Here is a 17358-nt window from a genome sequence, read left to right as displayed (position 1 = left end):
CCAGACCTACGTTGGGCTGATGCCGGCTGTCAGCAGCTGTCATTCTTCTGAGCAGGCCTGTCCTTAGAAGAGCCTGCTGCCTCCGTGTGGCCTGGGGTCTCCTGAGTCAGTCGTGCGCTCTGGCCTGCAGCTCTTTGTCCTGCCCATTGACACTGTTTCTCCTCAATGCAGCCACCAGTGCCAACTCAAGGAGCCCAGCCAGCCACTGCAGTTGCCCAGCGAGGGCTCCATGGAGGACGAGGAGCTTCCTGCCCAGAGATATGAGAGAGATTTAGTCCAGAAGCTCAAAGTTCTCAGACACGAGCTCTCTCTTCAGCAGCCCCAAGCTGGTCATTGTCGAATAGAAGTTTCCAGAGAAGAAATATTTGAGGTAAAGAATTAAGTCTTGCTAAACCGTGTAGCTCCATGGGGAAAAAGCAGGGAGGTCTGTGTTAAATTAGCTGTTTACAACATCTCGGTTGACTCTGCTTTCTGCTTCATATTTGAAGGATCAGTTTTACTGATTTGTTTCTGTTCAGCTTTTATTGTAGCTGGATGTGGTAGCACACGCTTTTTATCCCAGCACTAGGGAGGCAGAGGCAGGGGATCTCTCTGAGTTTGAGGCCAGCCTGGGCTACAGAGTAAGTTCCAGGACAGCCAGGGCTACACAGTGAAACCCTGTCTTGAAAAAGATTTTTTTTCATTGTGGATATTCAGTATACAAGGTAGTTAGTTACACAAGGGTACTTTTATACTATTCCTGTGCCTCCCAGCCCCCACCCTCCATTTTCTTGCCCTCCCATAGTCCTCTTGTTCCCCTAAACATGTTCACAGATACATATATGTTTTTATGTATCTATAAAATTTAAGGATCTTATATATGAGAGAAAACGTGATTTTTGTCTAAAACAGGCTTAATTTATTCACTATCATTATCTCTGGTTGCTCCCACTTTTCTGCAAACAACATAACTTTATTCTACAGATAAAAAATTCTAGTGTTTATACATACCACATATTCTTTATCCATTCCCCGGTTTTTGGACACCTAGGTTTGTTCCATAGCTTAGCTGTTGTGGATGAGCATTGATGACTTATATGTAACCCTTTAAGTACTCTGAAGTACGGGCCTGTCACATTGTAGATGCAGCTGTAGTTTGTTGAGAAACCTCCAGACTGACTTCCATGGTGCCTGGACTAGCTTGCACTCCCACCAGCTGTGTGTGGGCATTCCCTCTGTCCACGTTCTCAACAGCAGTTTTTTTCTTAATGTCTACCATTCTGATGGATGAATTGGACTCCCCATGTAGTTTTTTTGAGTTCTCAGTATAATGTATATATGAATCCTCTGAGATTAGTATGGCTAGCAAAGATTTTTTTTCCCCTTGAGAGATTAATTTTACTGTTTAGTAAGATGGAGGGTTTGTGGGGACCAAGGCTCGTGCTGAGTGGAATTGCATTTCCACTATGACAATTTTTAAGTGCTCAGTGGTTTCTGGGGGGAGAACACAGAGCTCTGCAGAATCTGGTCTCTCAGGGCTGGGATCCCAGCTGGCCCTGAGCAGATGTAGATCATTTCTCAGCTGGGGTGTTCTCCTCATACCCACTCATTCCTTCCAGAGCGGGGGCACTTCTTTCTTAGAGACACATGTGGCCATTGGGCCCCGGACTTGTCTCTGGGAACAGGAAGGAAAGTGGTTTCACCCCCTACCAGTTCCTGTCAGTCAAAATTACTACATGGTTAGGCCCTTTTCTACAAGATACGTGGGTTAGGAGGTAAAACCTTAGCTTTGTTTGGGCTTCACTCTGCCCATCCCTGGAGACGCTTGGCAGAAATTACCACCTGAGGCAGTTTGCCAGTTTGGGAGATTTGGTGAGAATCTATCTCAAAATGTTAAAGTGAAAAAGGGCCGGGGTGTGGCTCAGTGGTAGAGCACCTGCCTAGAATCCCCCAGTGAGGGGCTGGGGTGTGGCTCAGTGGTAGAGCCCCTGTCTAGAATCCCCCAGTGAGGGGCTGGGGTGTGGCTCAGTGATAGAGCACCTGCCTAGAATCCCCAGTGAGGGGCTGGGGTGTGGCTCAGTAGTAGAGCCCCTGCCTAGAATCCCCCAGTGAGGGGCTGGGGTGTGGCTCAGTGCTAGAGCCCCTGCCTAGAATCCCCCATTGAGGGGCTGGGGTGTGGCTCAGTGGTAGAGCACCTGCCTAGAATCCCCAGTGAGGGGCTGGGGTGTGGCTTAGTGGTAGAGCCCCTGCCTAGAATCCCCCAGTGAGGGGCTGGGGTGTGGCTCAGTGGTAGAGCACCTGCCTAGAATCCCCCAGTGAGGGGCTGGGGTGTGGCTCAGTGGTAGAGCCCCTGCCTAGAATCCCCCAGTGAGGGGCTGGGGTGTGGATCAGTGGTAGAGCATCTGCCTAGAATCCCCCATTGAGGGGCTGGGGTGTGGCTCAGTGGTAGAGCACCTGCCTAGAATCCCCCAGTGAGGTGCTGGGGTGTGGCTCAGTGGTAGAACACCTGCCTAGAATCCCCCAGTGAGGGGCTGGGGTGTGGCTCAGTGGTAGAGTATCTGCCTAGAATCCCCCAGTGAGGGGCTGGGGTGTGGCTCAGTGGTAGGGCCCCTGCCTAGAATCCCCCAGTGAGGGGCTGGGGTGTGGATCAGTGGTAGAGCACCTGCCTAGAATCCCCCAGTGAGGTGCTGGGTGTGGCTCAGTGGTAGAGCACCTGCCTAGAATCCCCCAGTGAGGGGCTGGGGTGTGGATCAGTGGTAGAACACCTGCCTAGAATCCCCCAGTGAGGGGCTGGGGTGTGGCTCAGTGGTAGAGCCCCTGCCTAGAATCCCCCAGTGAGGGGCTGGGGTGTGGATCAGTGGTAGACTTGTCTAGTATGTTGCAGTATCCTGGATTCCATCCCCAGTGCCCCCCAAATTTTTCTTTCTGAACCTGTGGCTTTGATGCGTAGGAGTCCTATCGGCAGATCATGAAGATGCGGCCGAAAGACCTGAAGAAGCGCCTCATGGTGAAGTTCCGAGGGGAGGAAGGTCTGGACTACGGTGGGGTGGCACGGTGAGCTGCATGTCAGGGAATTGATTTACCCTCACTTGTCACGTGCCAGTGGAGTGTGCCCTGTCCCACTGTGCCAGCATCCCCATGGGGCGGGCACTCGGGCTGCCCCTGCTGACTGGAGCTACTGATGTCACCAGTTAGAAAATATATGAGTGTCACTTTGTTTACCTGGTATAGTCAGGATTAAACTTGGAAGCACACTCCTTCTTCACCTCATGTGTCTGAACACGGAACTTCAAGGGTCGCTCCTGGGCTTAACATGGAGGCAGCCTGGCTTTTCCCATTGCATCATGGGGGTGGGACATATGTATAAATTGTGCTTTTATCAAGGGAATTTTACAAGATGCTAGCTAGCATTCTGGTTGGAAAAATTACAGTAAATTTAAAAAGAATAATGACACGCCTCCCTTTGCTGCCTGGCTTTTTCACGTTTGAGAAACGTGGCTTCCTATCCTAACTCTTAATGTTTGTTCCAAGAGGCATCTGGTGTCATTGAGGCAGTCAGGTTCAGGCTGCTACCTCCTGATGTAGGGATCTGGCCACAGACACAGACTCTGGGCAGTAAAGGGAAGGCTTAACTTCTGCTCTGATATTGGGCTGTCTTCAGTTTTTCATGTCTGCTACTCGAGTGCCTCTGAAACACTTCTTTTTTTAAAGATTAATTCACTTTATGTGAGGTGGTTTTGTCTGCATGTGTGTCTAAGCACCATGGCATGCAATGCCCACAGAGGCCAGAAGAGGGCATCCGATTCCCCTGGGAGTGGAGTTACTGAGCTGCTGTGGGAGCTGGGAGTCAAACCCAGGTGTCCTGGAAGAGCAGTCAGTGCTCTTTATCCACTGGGCCGTCTCCCCGGCCCCTCTTCTCTTAAATTAAGAATACTATTTAGCCCTTTAGAATTTGTCTGTGAATTCTTTTTTTTCTCTTCCCTCCCAAATTCTCCTTCCTTCCCATTTCCCTATCCCAGAATTCAATACATAGCATAGACTGGTCTTGAACCTAAGGTAATCCTCCTGCCTCAGCCTGTTGAGTGTTCGAATTACAGGTGTGAACCAACACACCTGTCTTCTTTTTAAAACCAGGCTTGTCTTCTTTTCCCCATAAACTTGAAAATCCCCGGGACAGCACTTTGCAGCTATCTCCTTAGAGATCTGTTCCTTTGTTCCTCTCAGCTGAAGCTGCATCTGCTTTGTGGTCCCAGCCACTTGTTGGCCTCTCCCTGTGGAACATTGTGGGACGGAAGTTTTCTCTTGTCTGTGCCCCCAACAGTGGCTCCACTTGATGGGAAACTGTTTAGTTCCTGGCCAGATCCCAGTGCTAGAATGACCCCATGGATCCTGCTGTGCACAGGAGTCTTGTTCCTCAAAGCGCCTCCTCTTGTCTGCCTTTTCCCCATCTCTTTCCTTTTGTCTTTCTCTTTCTGCAGGGCTCCTTACCTTGGCTTCAGTGCTTAAAGGCAATGGGGTGTGTGTGTGGGTTTCTAAGTTACTGTATACCACACTAGTTTATTATGGGGTGTGTGTGTGGTGTTTTCTAAGTTACTGTATACCACACTAGTTTATTATGGGGTGTGTGTGTGGTGTTTTCTAAGTTACTGTATACCACACTAGTTTATTATGGTGTGTGTGTGTGTGTGTGTGTGGTGTTTTCTAAGTTACTGTATACCACACTAGTTTATTATGGGGTGTGTGTGTGGAGGGGGGTTCTACCACTGGTTTATTGAATTCCACCGTAGTCAGTTATAAAATGAAGACCTAAGCAGATACATCTGATGCGTAATTAAGTCCTCTCACTGGAGCCTCCCACGCCCCGCTGTGTGCTCTGTAGGACCTGCAGTTGTTCAGTAGCCACCAGACCTGGGGACTCTGGTGACCTGGGTTCTGGGTGCAGCTGCACATCACAGCATCTGCTCAGCCCCTCCTCTCCTGTACTCTGGACCAGATGAGGGAGGAGTGTTTAGGGAGTCGCACAAGGAGCAGGGAAGCACACTTCCAGCAGCCGAGACCAAGGAAGGCCCATGGTCCCCAGAGGATGTGTAACGGGAAGTCAGACTGGGAGAGCATTAATCTTCTGCCGTGTTTGGTCTGACATGCCTGTATCTCTTGTGTGTTTCCACCACTTTCTTGACAGATGGCTCTGATCTGTGCTACTCTGCTAACCTGCCTCTTTTCTGTTTGGAGAGTAACAGACACCACAGTAACATTTGAGGCTGCTGTTGCAGGGTCCATCCATTCGGGTATCGCAGGATTGAACCCATCCCACAGCAGGGTGCCTCACAGCCCCACCACAGCCTTGGTTCAATTCCCAGGGGAAGTGGTTATTGTGTTTGGCTACTTTGGGTTTGGGATTTTTTTTTTTAAGAGTAAAGTGATTCAAGTATTAAAGGAATTTAGAAAATAAGTTAACCAGTGTCTTCTCACCAGATTTCTAAAACCGTTAGCATTCACTAATGTTTTTAGATTCATCTAGTTTTTTTTTTTGTTTTTTTTTTTTTTTGTTTTGTTTTGTTTTTTACATTATACAAGTGATGAATAGGTTGTGGAGATGGCTCAGTCTGTAAAGTGCTTGCCCTGAAAGCAGGAGGACCTGAGTTCAAGCCTTGGAACCCACACAAAAGCCCAGCATAGTGGCATGTGCCAGTTTAATCCTGGAGCTTGCGCAGTGGAGACAGGAGGCTCCCAAGGGCTCACTGGCCAGCCTACCTCAAAAAATAAGCTGGGGAGCAGTTGAGGAAGACATCTGAGGTCAGCCTCTGCCCTTCGCATGGACACATAAGCAGGTGCACACGAGTAAAATGTAAAAAATGAAAATGGTCCATGTTTATGGCCTAAAGTAAGAATTCAGCAGGAAAATTAAAAAGGCAGAGTTCATAAAGTCTCTGCTTCCCTAGAGCCTGAACTGTTCACCTTCTATGAAACTCTTTACTATAGACTGCTTAGAAACTGGAATTGGAGAGATGGTTCAGCAGTTAAGAGCACTTCCTGTTCCTGCAGAGGACCTGACCTTGGTTCCCAGCATCCACATGGCACCTCACAGTTTCCTTTAGCTCCAGGGAATCCGATGCCCTCTTCTGGCCTCCTTGGGCACTGCATGTATGCATGTGGCATACGTTTACACACACCTTTTTAAAAAAAAGCCTGAAAAGGATACTGTTAGCTGAAATGAAACTGATACATGTGAGCTGTGTCGTTTTTGTTCCCAGGGAGTGGCTATATTTGTTGTGCCATGAAATGCTGAATCCGTATTATGGACTCTTCCAGTATTCCACGGACAATATTTACACACTGCAAATCAACCCAGATTCTTCCGTCAACCCTGTGAGTGTTCCCAATGAATCCAGCTGGAGTTCTTGAGGCAAATCTGGTTTCCCCCAGTACTTGGTGACTTAGAGATGATGCTGAGGAGAGCTGGGGCAGAGGTGGGAGCACTGACTTGTAGAACCTGATTTCAACCGAGTTTAAATCAGGACCTGCTGTCTGTAGGGGGCTAGGCTGTGGCTCTCAGCTGTCACCTTTGGGGACACTCTGGTTTGGTAATGATCATGTGTTTTTGGTTTTGATGCCATCTTAAGAGCCAGGTTACCAAGAGCATGCTCTGATCAAAAGTGGACAAGTTCCATCATGAGCTCTTTAGGCCACCAGTGTGAGCATTCAACACGTGGTAGGTCTGAGGGACACGTCCATGGATGGGTATAAGACCATGAGGACGTCTGTGGGGCCACTTCCAGTGTCACCAGGCCACAGGGTTGGAGTTAGGGACCAGCTCTACTTGAGAATTCAAATACGAATAAACCTGTGGTTGGGACGATGCTTCATCCACACCAGCATGAAGACCTGAGTCAGATTGCAGAACCCACATAGGAAGCCAGTTGTGGCCGGGAAGTGGTGGTGGTGCGTGCCTTTAATCCCAGCACTTGGAGGCAGAGGCAGGTGGATCTGTGTGAGTTCGAGGCCAGCCTGGTCTCCAGAGCAAGTTCCAGGACAGCCAGGGCTATGTAAAGAGAACTACAAAACCACACAACTCTCCCCTCCCCCAAAGCTAGGTGATCCCTGGCGCTCACTGGCTGGCCCACCTGATCTGTAAGATCCAGGTTCCATAAAAGATCCTGGCTCAAAAACCAGTGGACAGCACCTGAAGAATGATGGGGACCTTGGGCTATGGCGCACACATGTGTGTGCACCTTCACACACACACACACACACACACACACACACACACACACACACACACGAATAAACCTTCAACTGTCTTGGAAGTTAAGTTTGACAAGTTAACTTCTTAAACAAGTTAAGTTTCTGAGGTAATTTTAATTCAGAGCTGGAAGTAGAAAAATGAATTTTCTCTACTTAGCAACCAAAACCACTCCAGTTGGGCGGGAGACAGCCTTCTCAATTGTGGGGAAGTCTCCACATCTTCATTCTGTATCAGGCTGAGGTCTCAGGGAGAGACAGTAGACCTCCACACACAGTGTTAGTGCTAGGATACAGTGGTGTACACCTGTTATCCCAGTACTCTGGAGGCTGAGGCAGGAGGATTGCCAGTACCAATCCCACCCAAGTTAGAAGTGAGTCTCAAAAAAAAAAAAAAAAAAAAAATGCCCTGTGACCCTGTGGCTAAATGGCAGCCTTATCTTGTCTGGCCACAGGTGGTTGACGGGCAGCTGAGTATATGTCCTGTTACTCCCTGAGTCTCTGGAAACTCAGGAAGTTTCGTGCGGGAAGCCTGTGGCCATCCCAGCAGCTCATCTTCCCAATGACCCGCTGTTCTCTGGTGCCCCCTACAGGACCATCTGTCTTACTTCCACTTTGTGGGCCGCATCATGGGTCTGGCTGTGTTCCATGGACACTACATCAACGGGGGCTTCACAGTTCCGTTCTACAAGCAGCTCCTGGGGAAACCCATCCAGCTGTCAGACCTGGAGTCAGTGGACCCAGAACTGCACAAGAGCCTGGTGTGGATTCTGTGAGTGTTACCATCCTGTCCCACAGCCCCAGAGCTCCTGACGGGATTGTTGTGTGTGCACATGCTTTTGGGGGAATAGGCATGAAACTAAAGAGAGTAACAAAACTTAACTATAACAATGACAAGCATTGGGTTGCAATTACAAATTAACAAAACAGATGTAACAGAATTTCTTAACTGACATATTCTTAATGATGCTCAGCAGGTTTCTTTTCACAAGCTGGTTTGTTTTGTTATTTATTAAGGTTTGATTACAAATAGATGTGTGTGTGTGTGTGTGTGTGTGTGTGTGTGAGAGAGAGAGAGAGAGAGAGAGAGAGAGAGAGAGAGAGAGCGCGAGCGAGCGAGCGCACAAACAGGCATCTCCAGTTTCTCAGACGATCTGTAGAAGGCAAGAGGAAGTATCAAAACAAACTTAATATTTAGTTACCTTTGCTTCAGAGTTAACCAAAATGTTTTGCAGGGTGGTAGGAACAGGATGAAGCGTGGTTTAGTTGTCCCTGTGAAGACCCAGGCCTGACGGGCCAGGGAAGCTGCTTTGTGGAGTCTGGCCTGGGACGTCTTCCTTGGCTTTGCTTGCTCCACCATCAGGGCTGGGGGTGGGGCTTCCTGTGGGGACTCCTGTTCAGGTTGTCCAGAAGTCGGGCAGATAAAAAGACAGTCTGACATTTCAAGTGCTTTTTGTGGGGGCAGGTGCCTTTGAAAGGAAGACTGACTGCCCTGAGAAGGAGAAGCCTTATTTTCCTGGCTTGAGTCCTTTTGACTCTGCTGCGTCTTCATGAGCTTTCTCCTCCCAGACTCAGTTCCTAGAGCAATTAGGCCTCATGTCCCCTGGTGTCACAGGCTAACAGTGGCCTCCCCACCCCCACGAATGAGAATCCTAAAGACAGGGACTGAGCTGTGTCTGCCAGCTGTCCAGCACAGCCCCCCAGAACTCTCTGACATAGCCTTTGCCTGTGTCCCCAGAGAGAACGACATCACACCAGTGCTGGACCATACCTTCTGCGTGGAGCACAATGCTTTTGGGCGGATCCTTCAGCATGAACTGAAACCCAATGGCAGAAATGTGCCCGTCACTGAGGAGAACAAGAAGGAATATGTCCGGTAATGTGCAGGGCTGGCTGGAGTGGTGGCCTGGAGTGAGCAGAAGGTGTTGTCAGGAGCATCTGGAAGAAAGACTCCATGTGACAGCTCAGCTCTGGATAGAGAGGTGGCAAGCTAGGGTCAGCAGTGGCTGCCAGCATGTCCAAGGAGCCCACTCCTCATTCCAGTTCCAGCCTGAGGGACAGTTATGTGCACTGGCAGTTCAGAACTGTGCGTGTGTCACACTGTCACACATGCCTTGCAAGACCCTCTTGGAAATCTTAGTTCTGGCAGGTCTCACTAAGCCTCCTTGCCTTTTGTGTAAAAAACCAGACTGTCAGAACTGGTTCATTTGTAACTTGATAGACAGGCTGGGTGTAGCATGGTGTGTGGTACAGACCTTTCATTCAGCACTTGGGAGGCTGACACAGGAGTAGTTCCAGGCCATTCTGGGCTCCATAGACCCTTTCTCCAGGGGCTGGGGTAGGGAGGGGAGGACGGAAGAGCCGGGTGGGATGGGACAGGCCTTAACCCCAGGACTCAGAAGCTCTAAGTCAGCAGGAGTTCCAGGCCAGTGAGTTTAAGGCCAGCCTGGGCCACATGAAACCTTGTCTCAAAAAGAGAACGAACGGAAGGGGCTGAGGTGATGACACAGTGGCCAAGAGCACCGGCTGCTCTTCTTGAGGACCAGCACCCACAGCTGGCTCACAGCTGGCTCACCGCCGTCTGTAACCAGTTTGAGGGCTCCAACACTCTTCTGGCCTCCAAGGGCACCAGGCACACAGCTGATGCAGATAAGCAGGGAAAACATGTATAGGCTTAGAATAATAGTAGTAATTAAAGATGAGACCAGACAGGCAAACTAAGAGCTAGCAGGGAGGGCAGGAGCGGGCTGGCATCTCCCAGCAGGTTCTACATTCACCTCACATTTGATGTGTTGTCACAGCTGCATCAGCCACTAGGGGGACACAGTGCTTTCGTGGCCTCTCCCCAGTCGCCTCCAATGTCCGGCTTTCCTTTCAGGTTGTATGTGAACTGGAGGTTTATGAGAGGAATCGAAGCCCAGTTTCTAGCGCTTCAGAAAGGGTTTAATGAACTCATTCCCCAACACTTACTGAAGCCCTTTGATCAGAAGGAACTAGAGGTAAGTGAGACCATGGGCAACTCTGTGTCACTGCAGGCTTGGTGTTGGGAGACTGAGGGCATCTCAGCTGTCTTGTCCCACACTGGGTGCTGTCTGTCCCCTCGGCAACAACAGTTAGTGACTGAATCCCAGGTGTCTGTGCCTTGGATTTTTAGGATCTCCAGCCTCTGCCTTGCACCAGGCCTCCACCAGCTCAGTTCTCTGCTTTCCATTCTGGCTGTTAATAGATTAAGAACATGTCATTGTCGTGGACTTGGACAGTGACTCATTCATTCCTTGCAATCTCTGCCTGGTGCCAAGTGGCCTATGCCTTCCAGATTGTTCTCATAGCCATTTGCCCACTGTGAGACTGGGAGCTTTGGCGTTTAGAACAAGCTTTTAGACAAGTGGAGAGCATGTCGCATGTCCCCTCTCCCCCCACACGGCCTGTAGAGTTCTTGCCCTGTCGGCCATTCCCCTGAGGTTTGGGGTATCTGCCCCCTGGGAGCTGCTCCATTTGCAGCCCAGAGGTTGACTGGCTTGGGGGTTACACTGTCAGTGCTTCTTGAGGAGGAGGAGTCTTGGGGGTTGGGGAGCAGTGTCTTGGGCATTTTAGATTTAACATCCAGCCTGATGCCTTTCCCCAGCTGATAATAGGTGGGCTTGATAAGATAGACCTGAATGATTGGAAGTCGAACACACGCCTGAAGCACTGTGTGGCCGACAGCAACATCGTCAGGTGGTTCTGGCAGGCAGTGGAGACCTTCGACGAAGAGAGGAGGGCCAGACTTCTGCAGTTCGTGACAGGATCCACACGCGTTCCTCTCCAAGGTTTCAAGGCTCTGCAAGGTGACTGATGTGGAGTCAGGGCCATTCCCTGAGGGCTTTAACTGCTGTGTTCTGTCCTTGGCTATAGAAGCAAGCTGTCCACTAGAGAATGATGGTGGCCCTCCGTGGCACTGTGGTGTCTGGCAGGTGGAGGGTCACACTGCAGCCCACTTTGGGCCTGTGGGTCCCAAGGTCTCTTTAAAAATCCAGGTGTTGCATGAATCTTAAAAGTTCTTATTAATAAAATCAAACCTGAGGCCAGTTATTGGGGTGAACACTGGAAGATCAGAGAGCCAGAACAAGCCACAGCTACCTCACCTCGCTGGATCCTCAGCTAGTCATCTCGAAATTGTCCTGGTCAGTTTGTAGTCCAAAGTCAATTTTTCCATGCTGTTAATCGGCTTAATGGCTTTATCATAGTCCATGTGGAATCATCTTTGTGGGGTCCCGTCATCCTTTTGAAGATCTCAAAGTTTATGTTAGGTGTGGTCATGGTTCCCTGCATCCAGGAGCAGCAGGGGCTAACCTCTGGTGTCCGCAACCCAAGGTGGATGCCACCTAACACCAACCTCTGGGGCTTGGTGAAGAGTCAGAGGGAGGACACCTGAGTGTAAACATTCTAGGATTGCTACAAGTGTGGAGTCTTCACTGGCCTTGAGAGACGGAGTCCACCTTAGTTCCGTAGTGAGGCCGGACTGCTGAGGCTCCATGGGAATGGCACGGTTCCTCCCCAGCAACCCAGACTCTGCACTTTGTCTCAGCACCAGCTGCTAGTGACCTGGACTTGGGCTCCTCCCGCCCCGAGTGGACGGCCAGAGCAGGGCTCGCAGTCCTCACACTGCGATGAACTAAGACATACTGAGGACATGGGATTCATTCTCTGCCCGCTAAGGAAAAAACAGTTGTTTGGTAGGGAGTTTTTGTGGAGGTTCAGACTTTTGTGACCCCACACCTTTCTCTCATCTCCAACTTCTTCCCCACAGCAGGCCTGCCTACCAAATGGTCTCATTGAGAAAAACCCCTGCTGTCACAAGGGTCTTACTAATATTATCCAAGACCAGATGGGCTTGGGTGTGAGCCAGGGATGGGACCGAGTCCCCATCCAGTCCTGGAGTGACTGGTCCCATGGGAGAGAGGAATGAATGCCCCTTAGAGCAAGGCATTTAGGCAACACTGCCCTTTCAGTAACGTGCCTCAGTACTGCCAGCCTGTGCCCTGCTGAGGAGTGGGTAACACACTTATCAGCACAACACGTACTCGTGGCCAAACTGACCTGCGCAGCAAGTGGTCAGGAAAAGCCATAAGCATCCAGGAAGACTGCAGCCGGGAAGGTCCAGTGGCTGGTGCTTCCTGTGAGCTAAAGTGTGGAGACAAACCGTCTCTAGCTCGGCTACCCCCCAGAGGTTCCCAGCCATGATGTACATGTAGGGGCTCTAAGTACCTGGGGTTTAGGAATGAGTCACCCTGCCCCAGGGCCTCCTGGCCAGGCACCCCCAGGCTTTGTCTGTGAAGTTCATTAACTAGAATGTTGTCTTGTAAGGCTCTACAGGCGCGGCAGGGCCCCGGCTCTTCACCATCCACCTGATAGACGCCAACACGGACAACTTACCCAAGGCTCATACCTGGTAAGTTTGGCCACTGGGGCCGTGCGTCCTTCATGCCGTCTTCAGCAGAGCCTCAGATCCCACCCGAGGCTCAAATGAGACGGGTACTTGAGTCAGCAGATCCCGGGGGTCGTTCCTTTGTGATACAGAGCAGTTAAAGCTGTGCTGACCACTGCCTATGAGTGTGGCCTGCAGGCTCGTGATGCCCCGGGCTGTGTGTGCACACCCATCAGAAAGAGGCAGTCACTGTTAACTGATGGATGGCACACCTTCCTTCTCAAAACTATTGAAAATGTTCTCCACAGTGGATTAGTTACTTGGTAGTTTAAAGCTACTGTCTCAGAATCGTTAGCTCTCCTTCAGGATACTAGTTTCCAAGGTTGTGGGGATGCTACATGAGAGGACAGAAGGTTCACCTGTTGCCTAATGATGAAATTTGGAGTGAATGATTTATGTCTATCCCGACTTTTGTTCACATCTGCAAGATGGGCTAAAAACACATCTATTCCCAGGACCATGTAGGACACCAAGATTGCCTCAGCATGATCTGGCATGTGTTCCTATAGAATGAGTGTGTGTGGCTTCTGTCCTTCGGTAAGCCTAGCGTCTCAGATCTAGATGAAAAATCCAAAAGAACAGTGCACCCCTTACCCAGGTTCTCACGCCATTCCTGGCTCTCACTGTTTTCATGGCCACCGCTTTCTGTTTATTGGTTTTTAAAATTACTATGAGACAATAAATGTGTCTCTTTACACAAATACTTGAAATGAGTCTGCTCCAGAAACCTTAAGTGGGAAGGTTGGTATCCTTCTCAACTTTCTAGGATTTGGCATTCTTTGGCTTTTGAGACCCAGCATGCTCTAGTAGGGGTTGGTGACCAGATGGTCACCAGTGCACACCACAGCCAGCCATTCCCAGTGTAGAGAATTCACACCCGGAGACAGAGCGGTGAGCAGTTAGTGCCCAGGTTTCTATTCTGAGTTTGTAGATCTTGAGATTTTGCTGTGGGTTGACTGGAAGAAACAAACAAACAAACAAAAACAAAAACAAACTTGGGTTGAAACCTGAAGCGTGTGTGTGTGTGTGTATAGAACTGAATAGGGCTCCTCCCAGCCACAGACGGGACCCCACCTTCCGCCCCACGCCCCATTGTGCTGAAGACGAATGACCCCAGCAGTGACTGGTCCTTTGTCCTTTTCCAGCTTTAACCGGATTGACATCCCCCCCTATGAGTCCTATGAGAAGCTCTATGAGAAGCTGCTGACAGCAGTCGAGGAGACCTGTGGCTTTGCTGTGGAGTGAAGAGTGGCCAGTGGCAGAGAGTCTCACTCACAACCACCAGACCCAAAGCATATGGCGTCTGCACGCCTCCCGCATGGCGGGCTGAGGCCTGAGATTCCAGAAACCTGAGGGAAAAGGCTCGTCTCCCTCCTCCTGTGGGGAGGGCAAGCCAGGGGACTTTAATAGGTGGCTCCCACCCACTTATCCCTCCTTTATTATAGTTCGCCCACCCTTCCATCACCCATCCAATAAAACGCAGCCAGGGTTCGCCCTCAGCCTCCTTGGCATAGTGGGCATGGTCAGAGCCAAGCCGGGCCCCTGAGGGTTTGCATGGTTTCTGTACCAGCTCTCCCTCTCAGTGCAGCCTCAAGGCCCTCTTCAAGTTCAGCAGCTGCCGACAGCTTACTAAGCTCAAATTCCAGACATCCAGCTAGCAGCGTGTCCAGATAGCAGGTGGATTTCTAAGCAGGAAATAACTGCACAGTGTATGCTTGCTGGAATTCCACCAAGGCGGGGAGCTCGAGGCAGAATGTGTTTCCCCTTTGAGAGGTAAAGGAATTGGAGCAGCCTTCACTGGAGGCCCAGGGATTTCTTTTCAGGGTATCTTGGCCGAAAAAGATGGTTTTGCACAGGGGGAAATCTTTAAAAGTCCCATCTGCTGTGTTCTCTATTCAGTCTGAAATTGTCACACGTCATGGAGCTAATCAGAGAATGACCAAAACCAGGCTCAGATCCCCCCGGGTCCAGCTAGACTCCTGTGCCAGGGTCCGGAGGCTCCTGGCTGTCCTGATATGCTAATGGACTTTGACATGGGGATTGCTAAGAGCTAAACTAACAGAACACTGTTGTCACCACAGCCACTGGATGGGACAGCAGGAGAGGCCGCTGACCTGGGGTCCCCTGATGCAGCTCCCCAGGGTTGGTGCTATGCACAAAGCAGGGTGTGATGGAGCCTGTGTAACAGGGCGGGGGCTCTACCTCCCGACATGGCCCTCCTCCCCAGTGGCAATGGTGATACTAACAGTTCTCCTTAATTTGCTTGCTCAGTCTTCGTCTTCTGATGAGCAAGGCCAAAGCCAGCCTAACGCCATGTCTTTAACACCATTTCCAATTTGCACAAGTGTTCAGAAGCGGTGATTCTTTCAACAGAGGGGCTGGATTCAGGCAGCTGAACTCTGGTGGAAGGCAGAGCAGCAGCCGATAGTCCGTGTGTGGTTTTGTCATTTTTGTTTGTGGTGGGGGCAAGAACAGGGTAATTCATTAGCAAGACATTTCATTGGTACCGGGGTTCAGGTTCAGCCATGAGTTCAAGTTGTGTGTGGGATGATGAGAAAGGTCCTGTTGGGCCACTTGGCTTTTGTGTTCTTTTCATTGCTTACCCTCAGGCTAGGGATGGGAAGTGTCTTCTCTCCTTTTCCTGCTGCTTCTGTCCAGCTTGCTCCGGAAGCAGTTCCCAAGTGACTGGGGAGGCTGGATTCACAGATCATACACACCCTACCCCAAGAGGTTTACCCAGCTCGGTGGCCACTGGTACAGCAGAGTTTGAGTCAGCCAAACTCTAGGGTTTGCGGTTGGGGACAGAAAGGATGCTTGGTAGACCTCACTGCACAAAACCGGAATCCGTCCCACCCTCCAGGCCAGACTGGGGCCTTACCAGTCTCTCAGTTTTCTGCCTTGCCCCGGTAGGGCTTCTGTATTTCATCTACCTTAATGCTTCCGAGGGGGTTCAAAACCCAGCTCCCTCGTGACTCAGAGTATTGAAAAGTGTGAGGAAGCCTGTGCCCTTAGCTGCAGCCAGTCCATGGGAACCAGCCAGACCCCGCAGAGTGACGGTCTCTGGAGACTGGAAACCCTGCTTGTTGCTGTCGCACTGTGCCAGTCTGCAGCGATGAAGGAAACCAGGGTCCTGTGCTTTGGAGATGTGCTGCCGGAGTGTGAGTTGGAGTGATGGGGACAAGCCTTAGGAGTCCCGTGTCAGGTGTCCTTTGAGGAAGATGCAGGTGGGGCCCTTGGGCTGACTGGTAGCAGGCACATAGACCACCCACTAAGGCTTCTAAGTCTCCACAGGCATTGCCTGTGGGTTCCCCCCTTTGCCGGTTCTGAGTGTCACAGCCTCCCCCAGTTCATCTGTCCTCGCAGCACCGTCCTTTGTTGGTACCGCTGCACCTCCTTGTCTGTCTACCATGGTTAGGCCCTTCTGAAGCTCCTCAAAGGACACTGTGGCCGGCCCACGGCAGAGCTCCTGTTGCCCTGCTTTGGGTCTGGATGAAGCCCTTTCACGTAAGATCTCGATTGTCACCCCTCCTGGTGGCCCCAGATGATCCACCGTTGCCATGTCACCCAGATGCTTCAGGAGCCCAGCTCTCCAGGCTCCCCTCACCAGCGGCCAGCAGCCACACTCAGGGACGCAGCGAACACCACTCTGCTCCACAGTGCTTCAGAAGTGCCAGGCTGCAGCGACGGGGTGGGTGGCAGTGGGTCCCAGCCTCTTGCTTTCTGTTAGGAGAGTCTGCCACAGGATGGGATGCTGAGCCCTACACTGGCTTGGCCACACGGTCAAGTTCAGCATGGGTGGACCCTGGACTGACCTTCCGCAGAGAAAACGCCCCACCCACCCTCCTGCAGCCAGGTGGGGGCCACATGGCAGCCTTCTGAAACAGTGTGGCTTTTTAAAATGTGTTTATAATGTATTCTAATTTATTTTGTAAGGTCCTGTTTGACGTGCTGCTGCCACCCTAGCTGCTCTCCCAGTTTTTATTGCCCATTTCCTTGTGAGAGTTGTACACTAATGTTCTGTTTTATGTCCGAATCGGAAGTATTTAAAGAAACGCTAGTTCTATTTAATGCAGTTGTGGAACCAGCTGGAAACACAAAACGTTGACTGTAGAGCAGGCTGGACCCGGGAGGTCAGGTTCATTTTGTTACATATGCAATAAACTCACGACTTTACATTTTTTTTTGGCATCTGTGAGTTTGATGTGGTAAAACGATTCTGATGTATGTAGTCTCACCCGCAGTTGGCCCAGCCTCTGAGGAAAAGAGGCAGAGCTAGGATTTGGGGGAACAAGTGGAAACAGCAGGGCTTCCACAGAAAGTATAGTCGAGTCTGTCCGGCCACCTCGGACTGGAGATGGACACTGCCTTCCCCGGTCACCGCTCTGGCGGCCACAGCAGTTGGCGAGCCAATTCCTTGCACACTCTGCTTTTGGCTATTTAGAGTAAGGCTGCCCAGAACAAGAGTGCACAAACATCTGCTGGAGTCCGTCTCACAGTCTGCTAGAAACCCTGGGTCAACATGCCCTGGGTTAACTTTTGAGGACCCTTCCTACTGCAGATGCTTCTCATAAAACTATTAAGACAGTTCATCATGGTGGTAAACTTGTCCCAAGTCAAAGATACCACTTCTTTGCCTCTGCGGTGACGCTCCCCTCCTCGGTGTCACGACA

At 50.6% G+C, this 17358-nt stretch overlaps 1 protein-coding gene across 4 annotated transcripts in view; it reads left to right on the top strand.

Moving 5' to 3' along the window:
- The window catches only part of Smurf1 (SMAD specific E3 ubiquitin protein ligase 1), a 95410-nt gene extending 78542 nt beyond the window's left edge, over window positions 1–16868 (top strand). For 2 of the 4 annotated variants that reach the window (XM_028890339.1, XM_028890337.1), the window contains 9 exons: window positions 172–370; window positions 2930–3033; window positions 6234–6348; window positions 7815–7993; window positions 8960–9097; window positions 10100–10220; window positions 10847–11048; window positions 12577–12652; window positions 13834–16868. In XM_028890339.1, coding sequence (XP_028746172.1) covers window positions 172–370; window positions 2930–3033; window positions 6234–6348; window positions 7815–7993; window positions 8960–9097; window positions 10100–10220; window positions 10847–11048; window positions 12577–12652; window positions 13834–13933 — 1234 coding nt within the window. In that variant the 3' untranslated portion in view covers window positions 13934–16868. Of the gene's footprint in view, window positions 1–171; window positions 371–2929; window positions 3034–6233; window positions 6349–7814; window positions 7994–8959; window positions 9098–10099; window positions 10221–10846; window positions 11049–12567; window positions 12653–13833 lie in introns of all 4 variants that reach the window. The other 2 variants (XM_028890338.1, XM_028890336.1) reach the window with 1 other exon arrangement.
- Window positions 16869–17358: the final 490 nt, after the last annotated feature.

The sequence above is a fragment of the Peromyscus leucopus genome, chromosome 23, assembly GCF_004664715.2.
Source record: "Peromyscus leucopus breed LL Stock chromosome 23, UCI_PerLeu_2.1, whole genome shotgun sequence".
Lineage (NCBI taxonomy): Eukaryota > Metazoa > Chordata > Mammalia > Rodentia > Cricetidae > Peromyscus > Peromyscus leucopus.
This window is presented reverse-complemented; position numbering and strand designations above follow the sequence as displayed.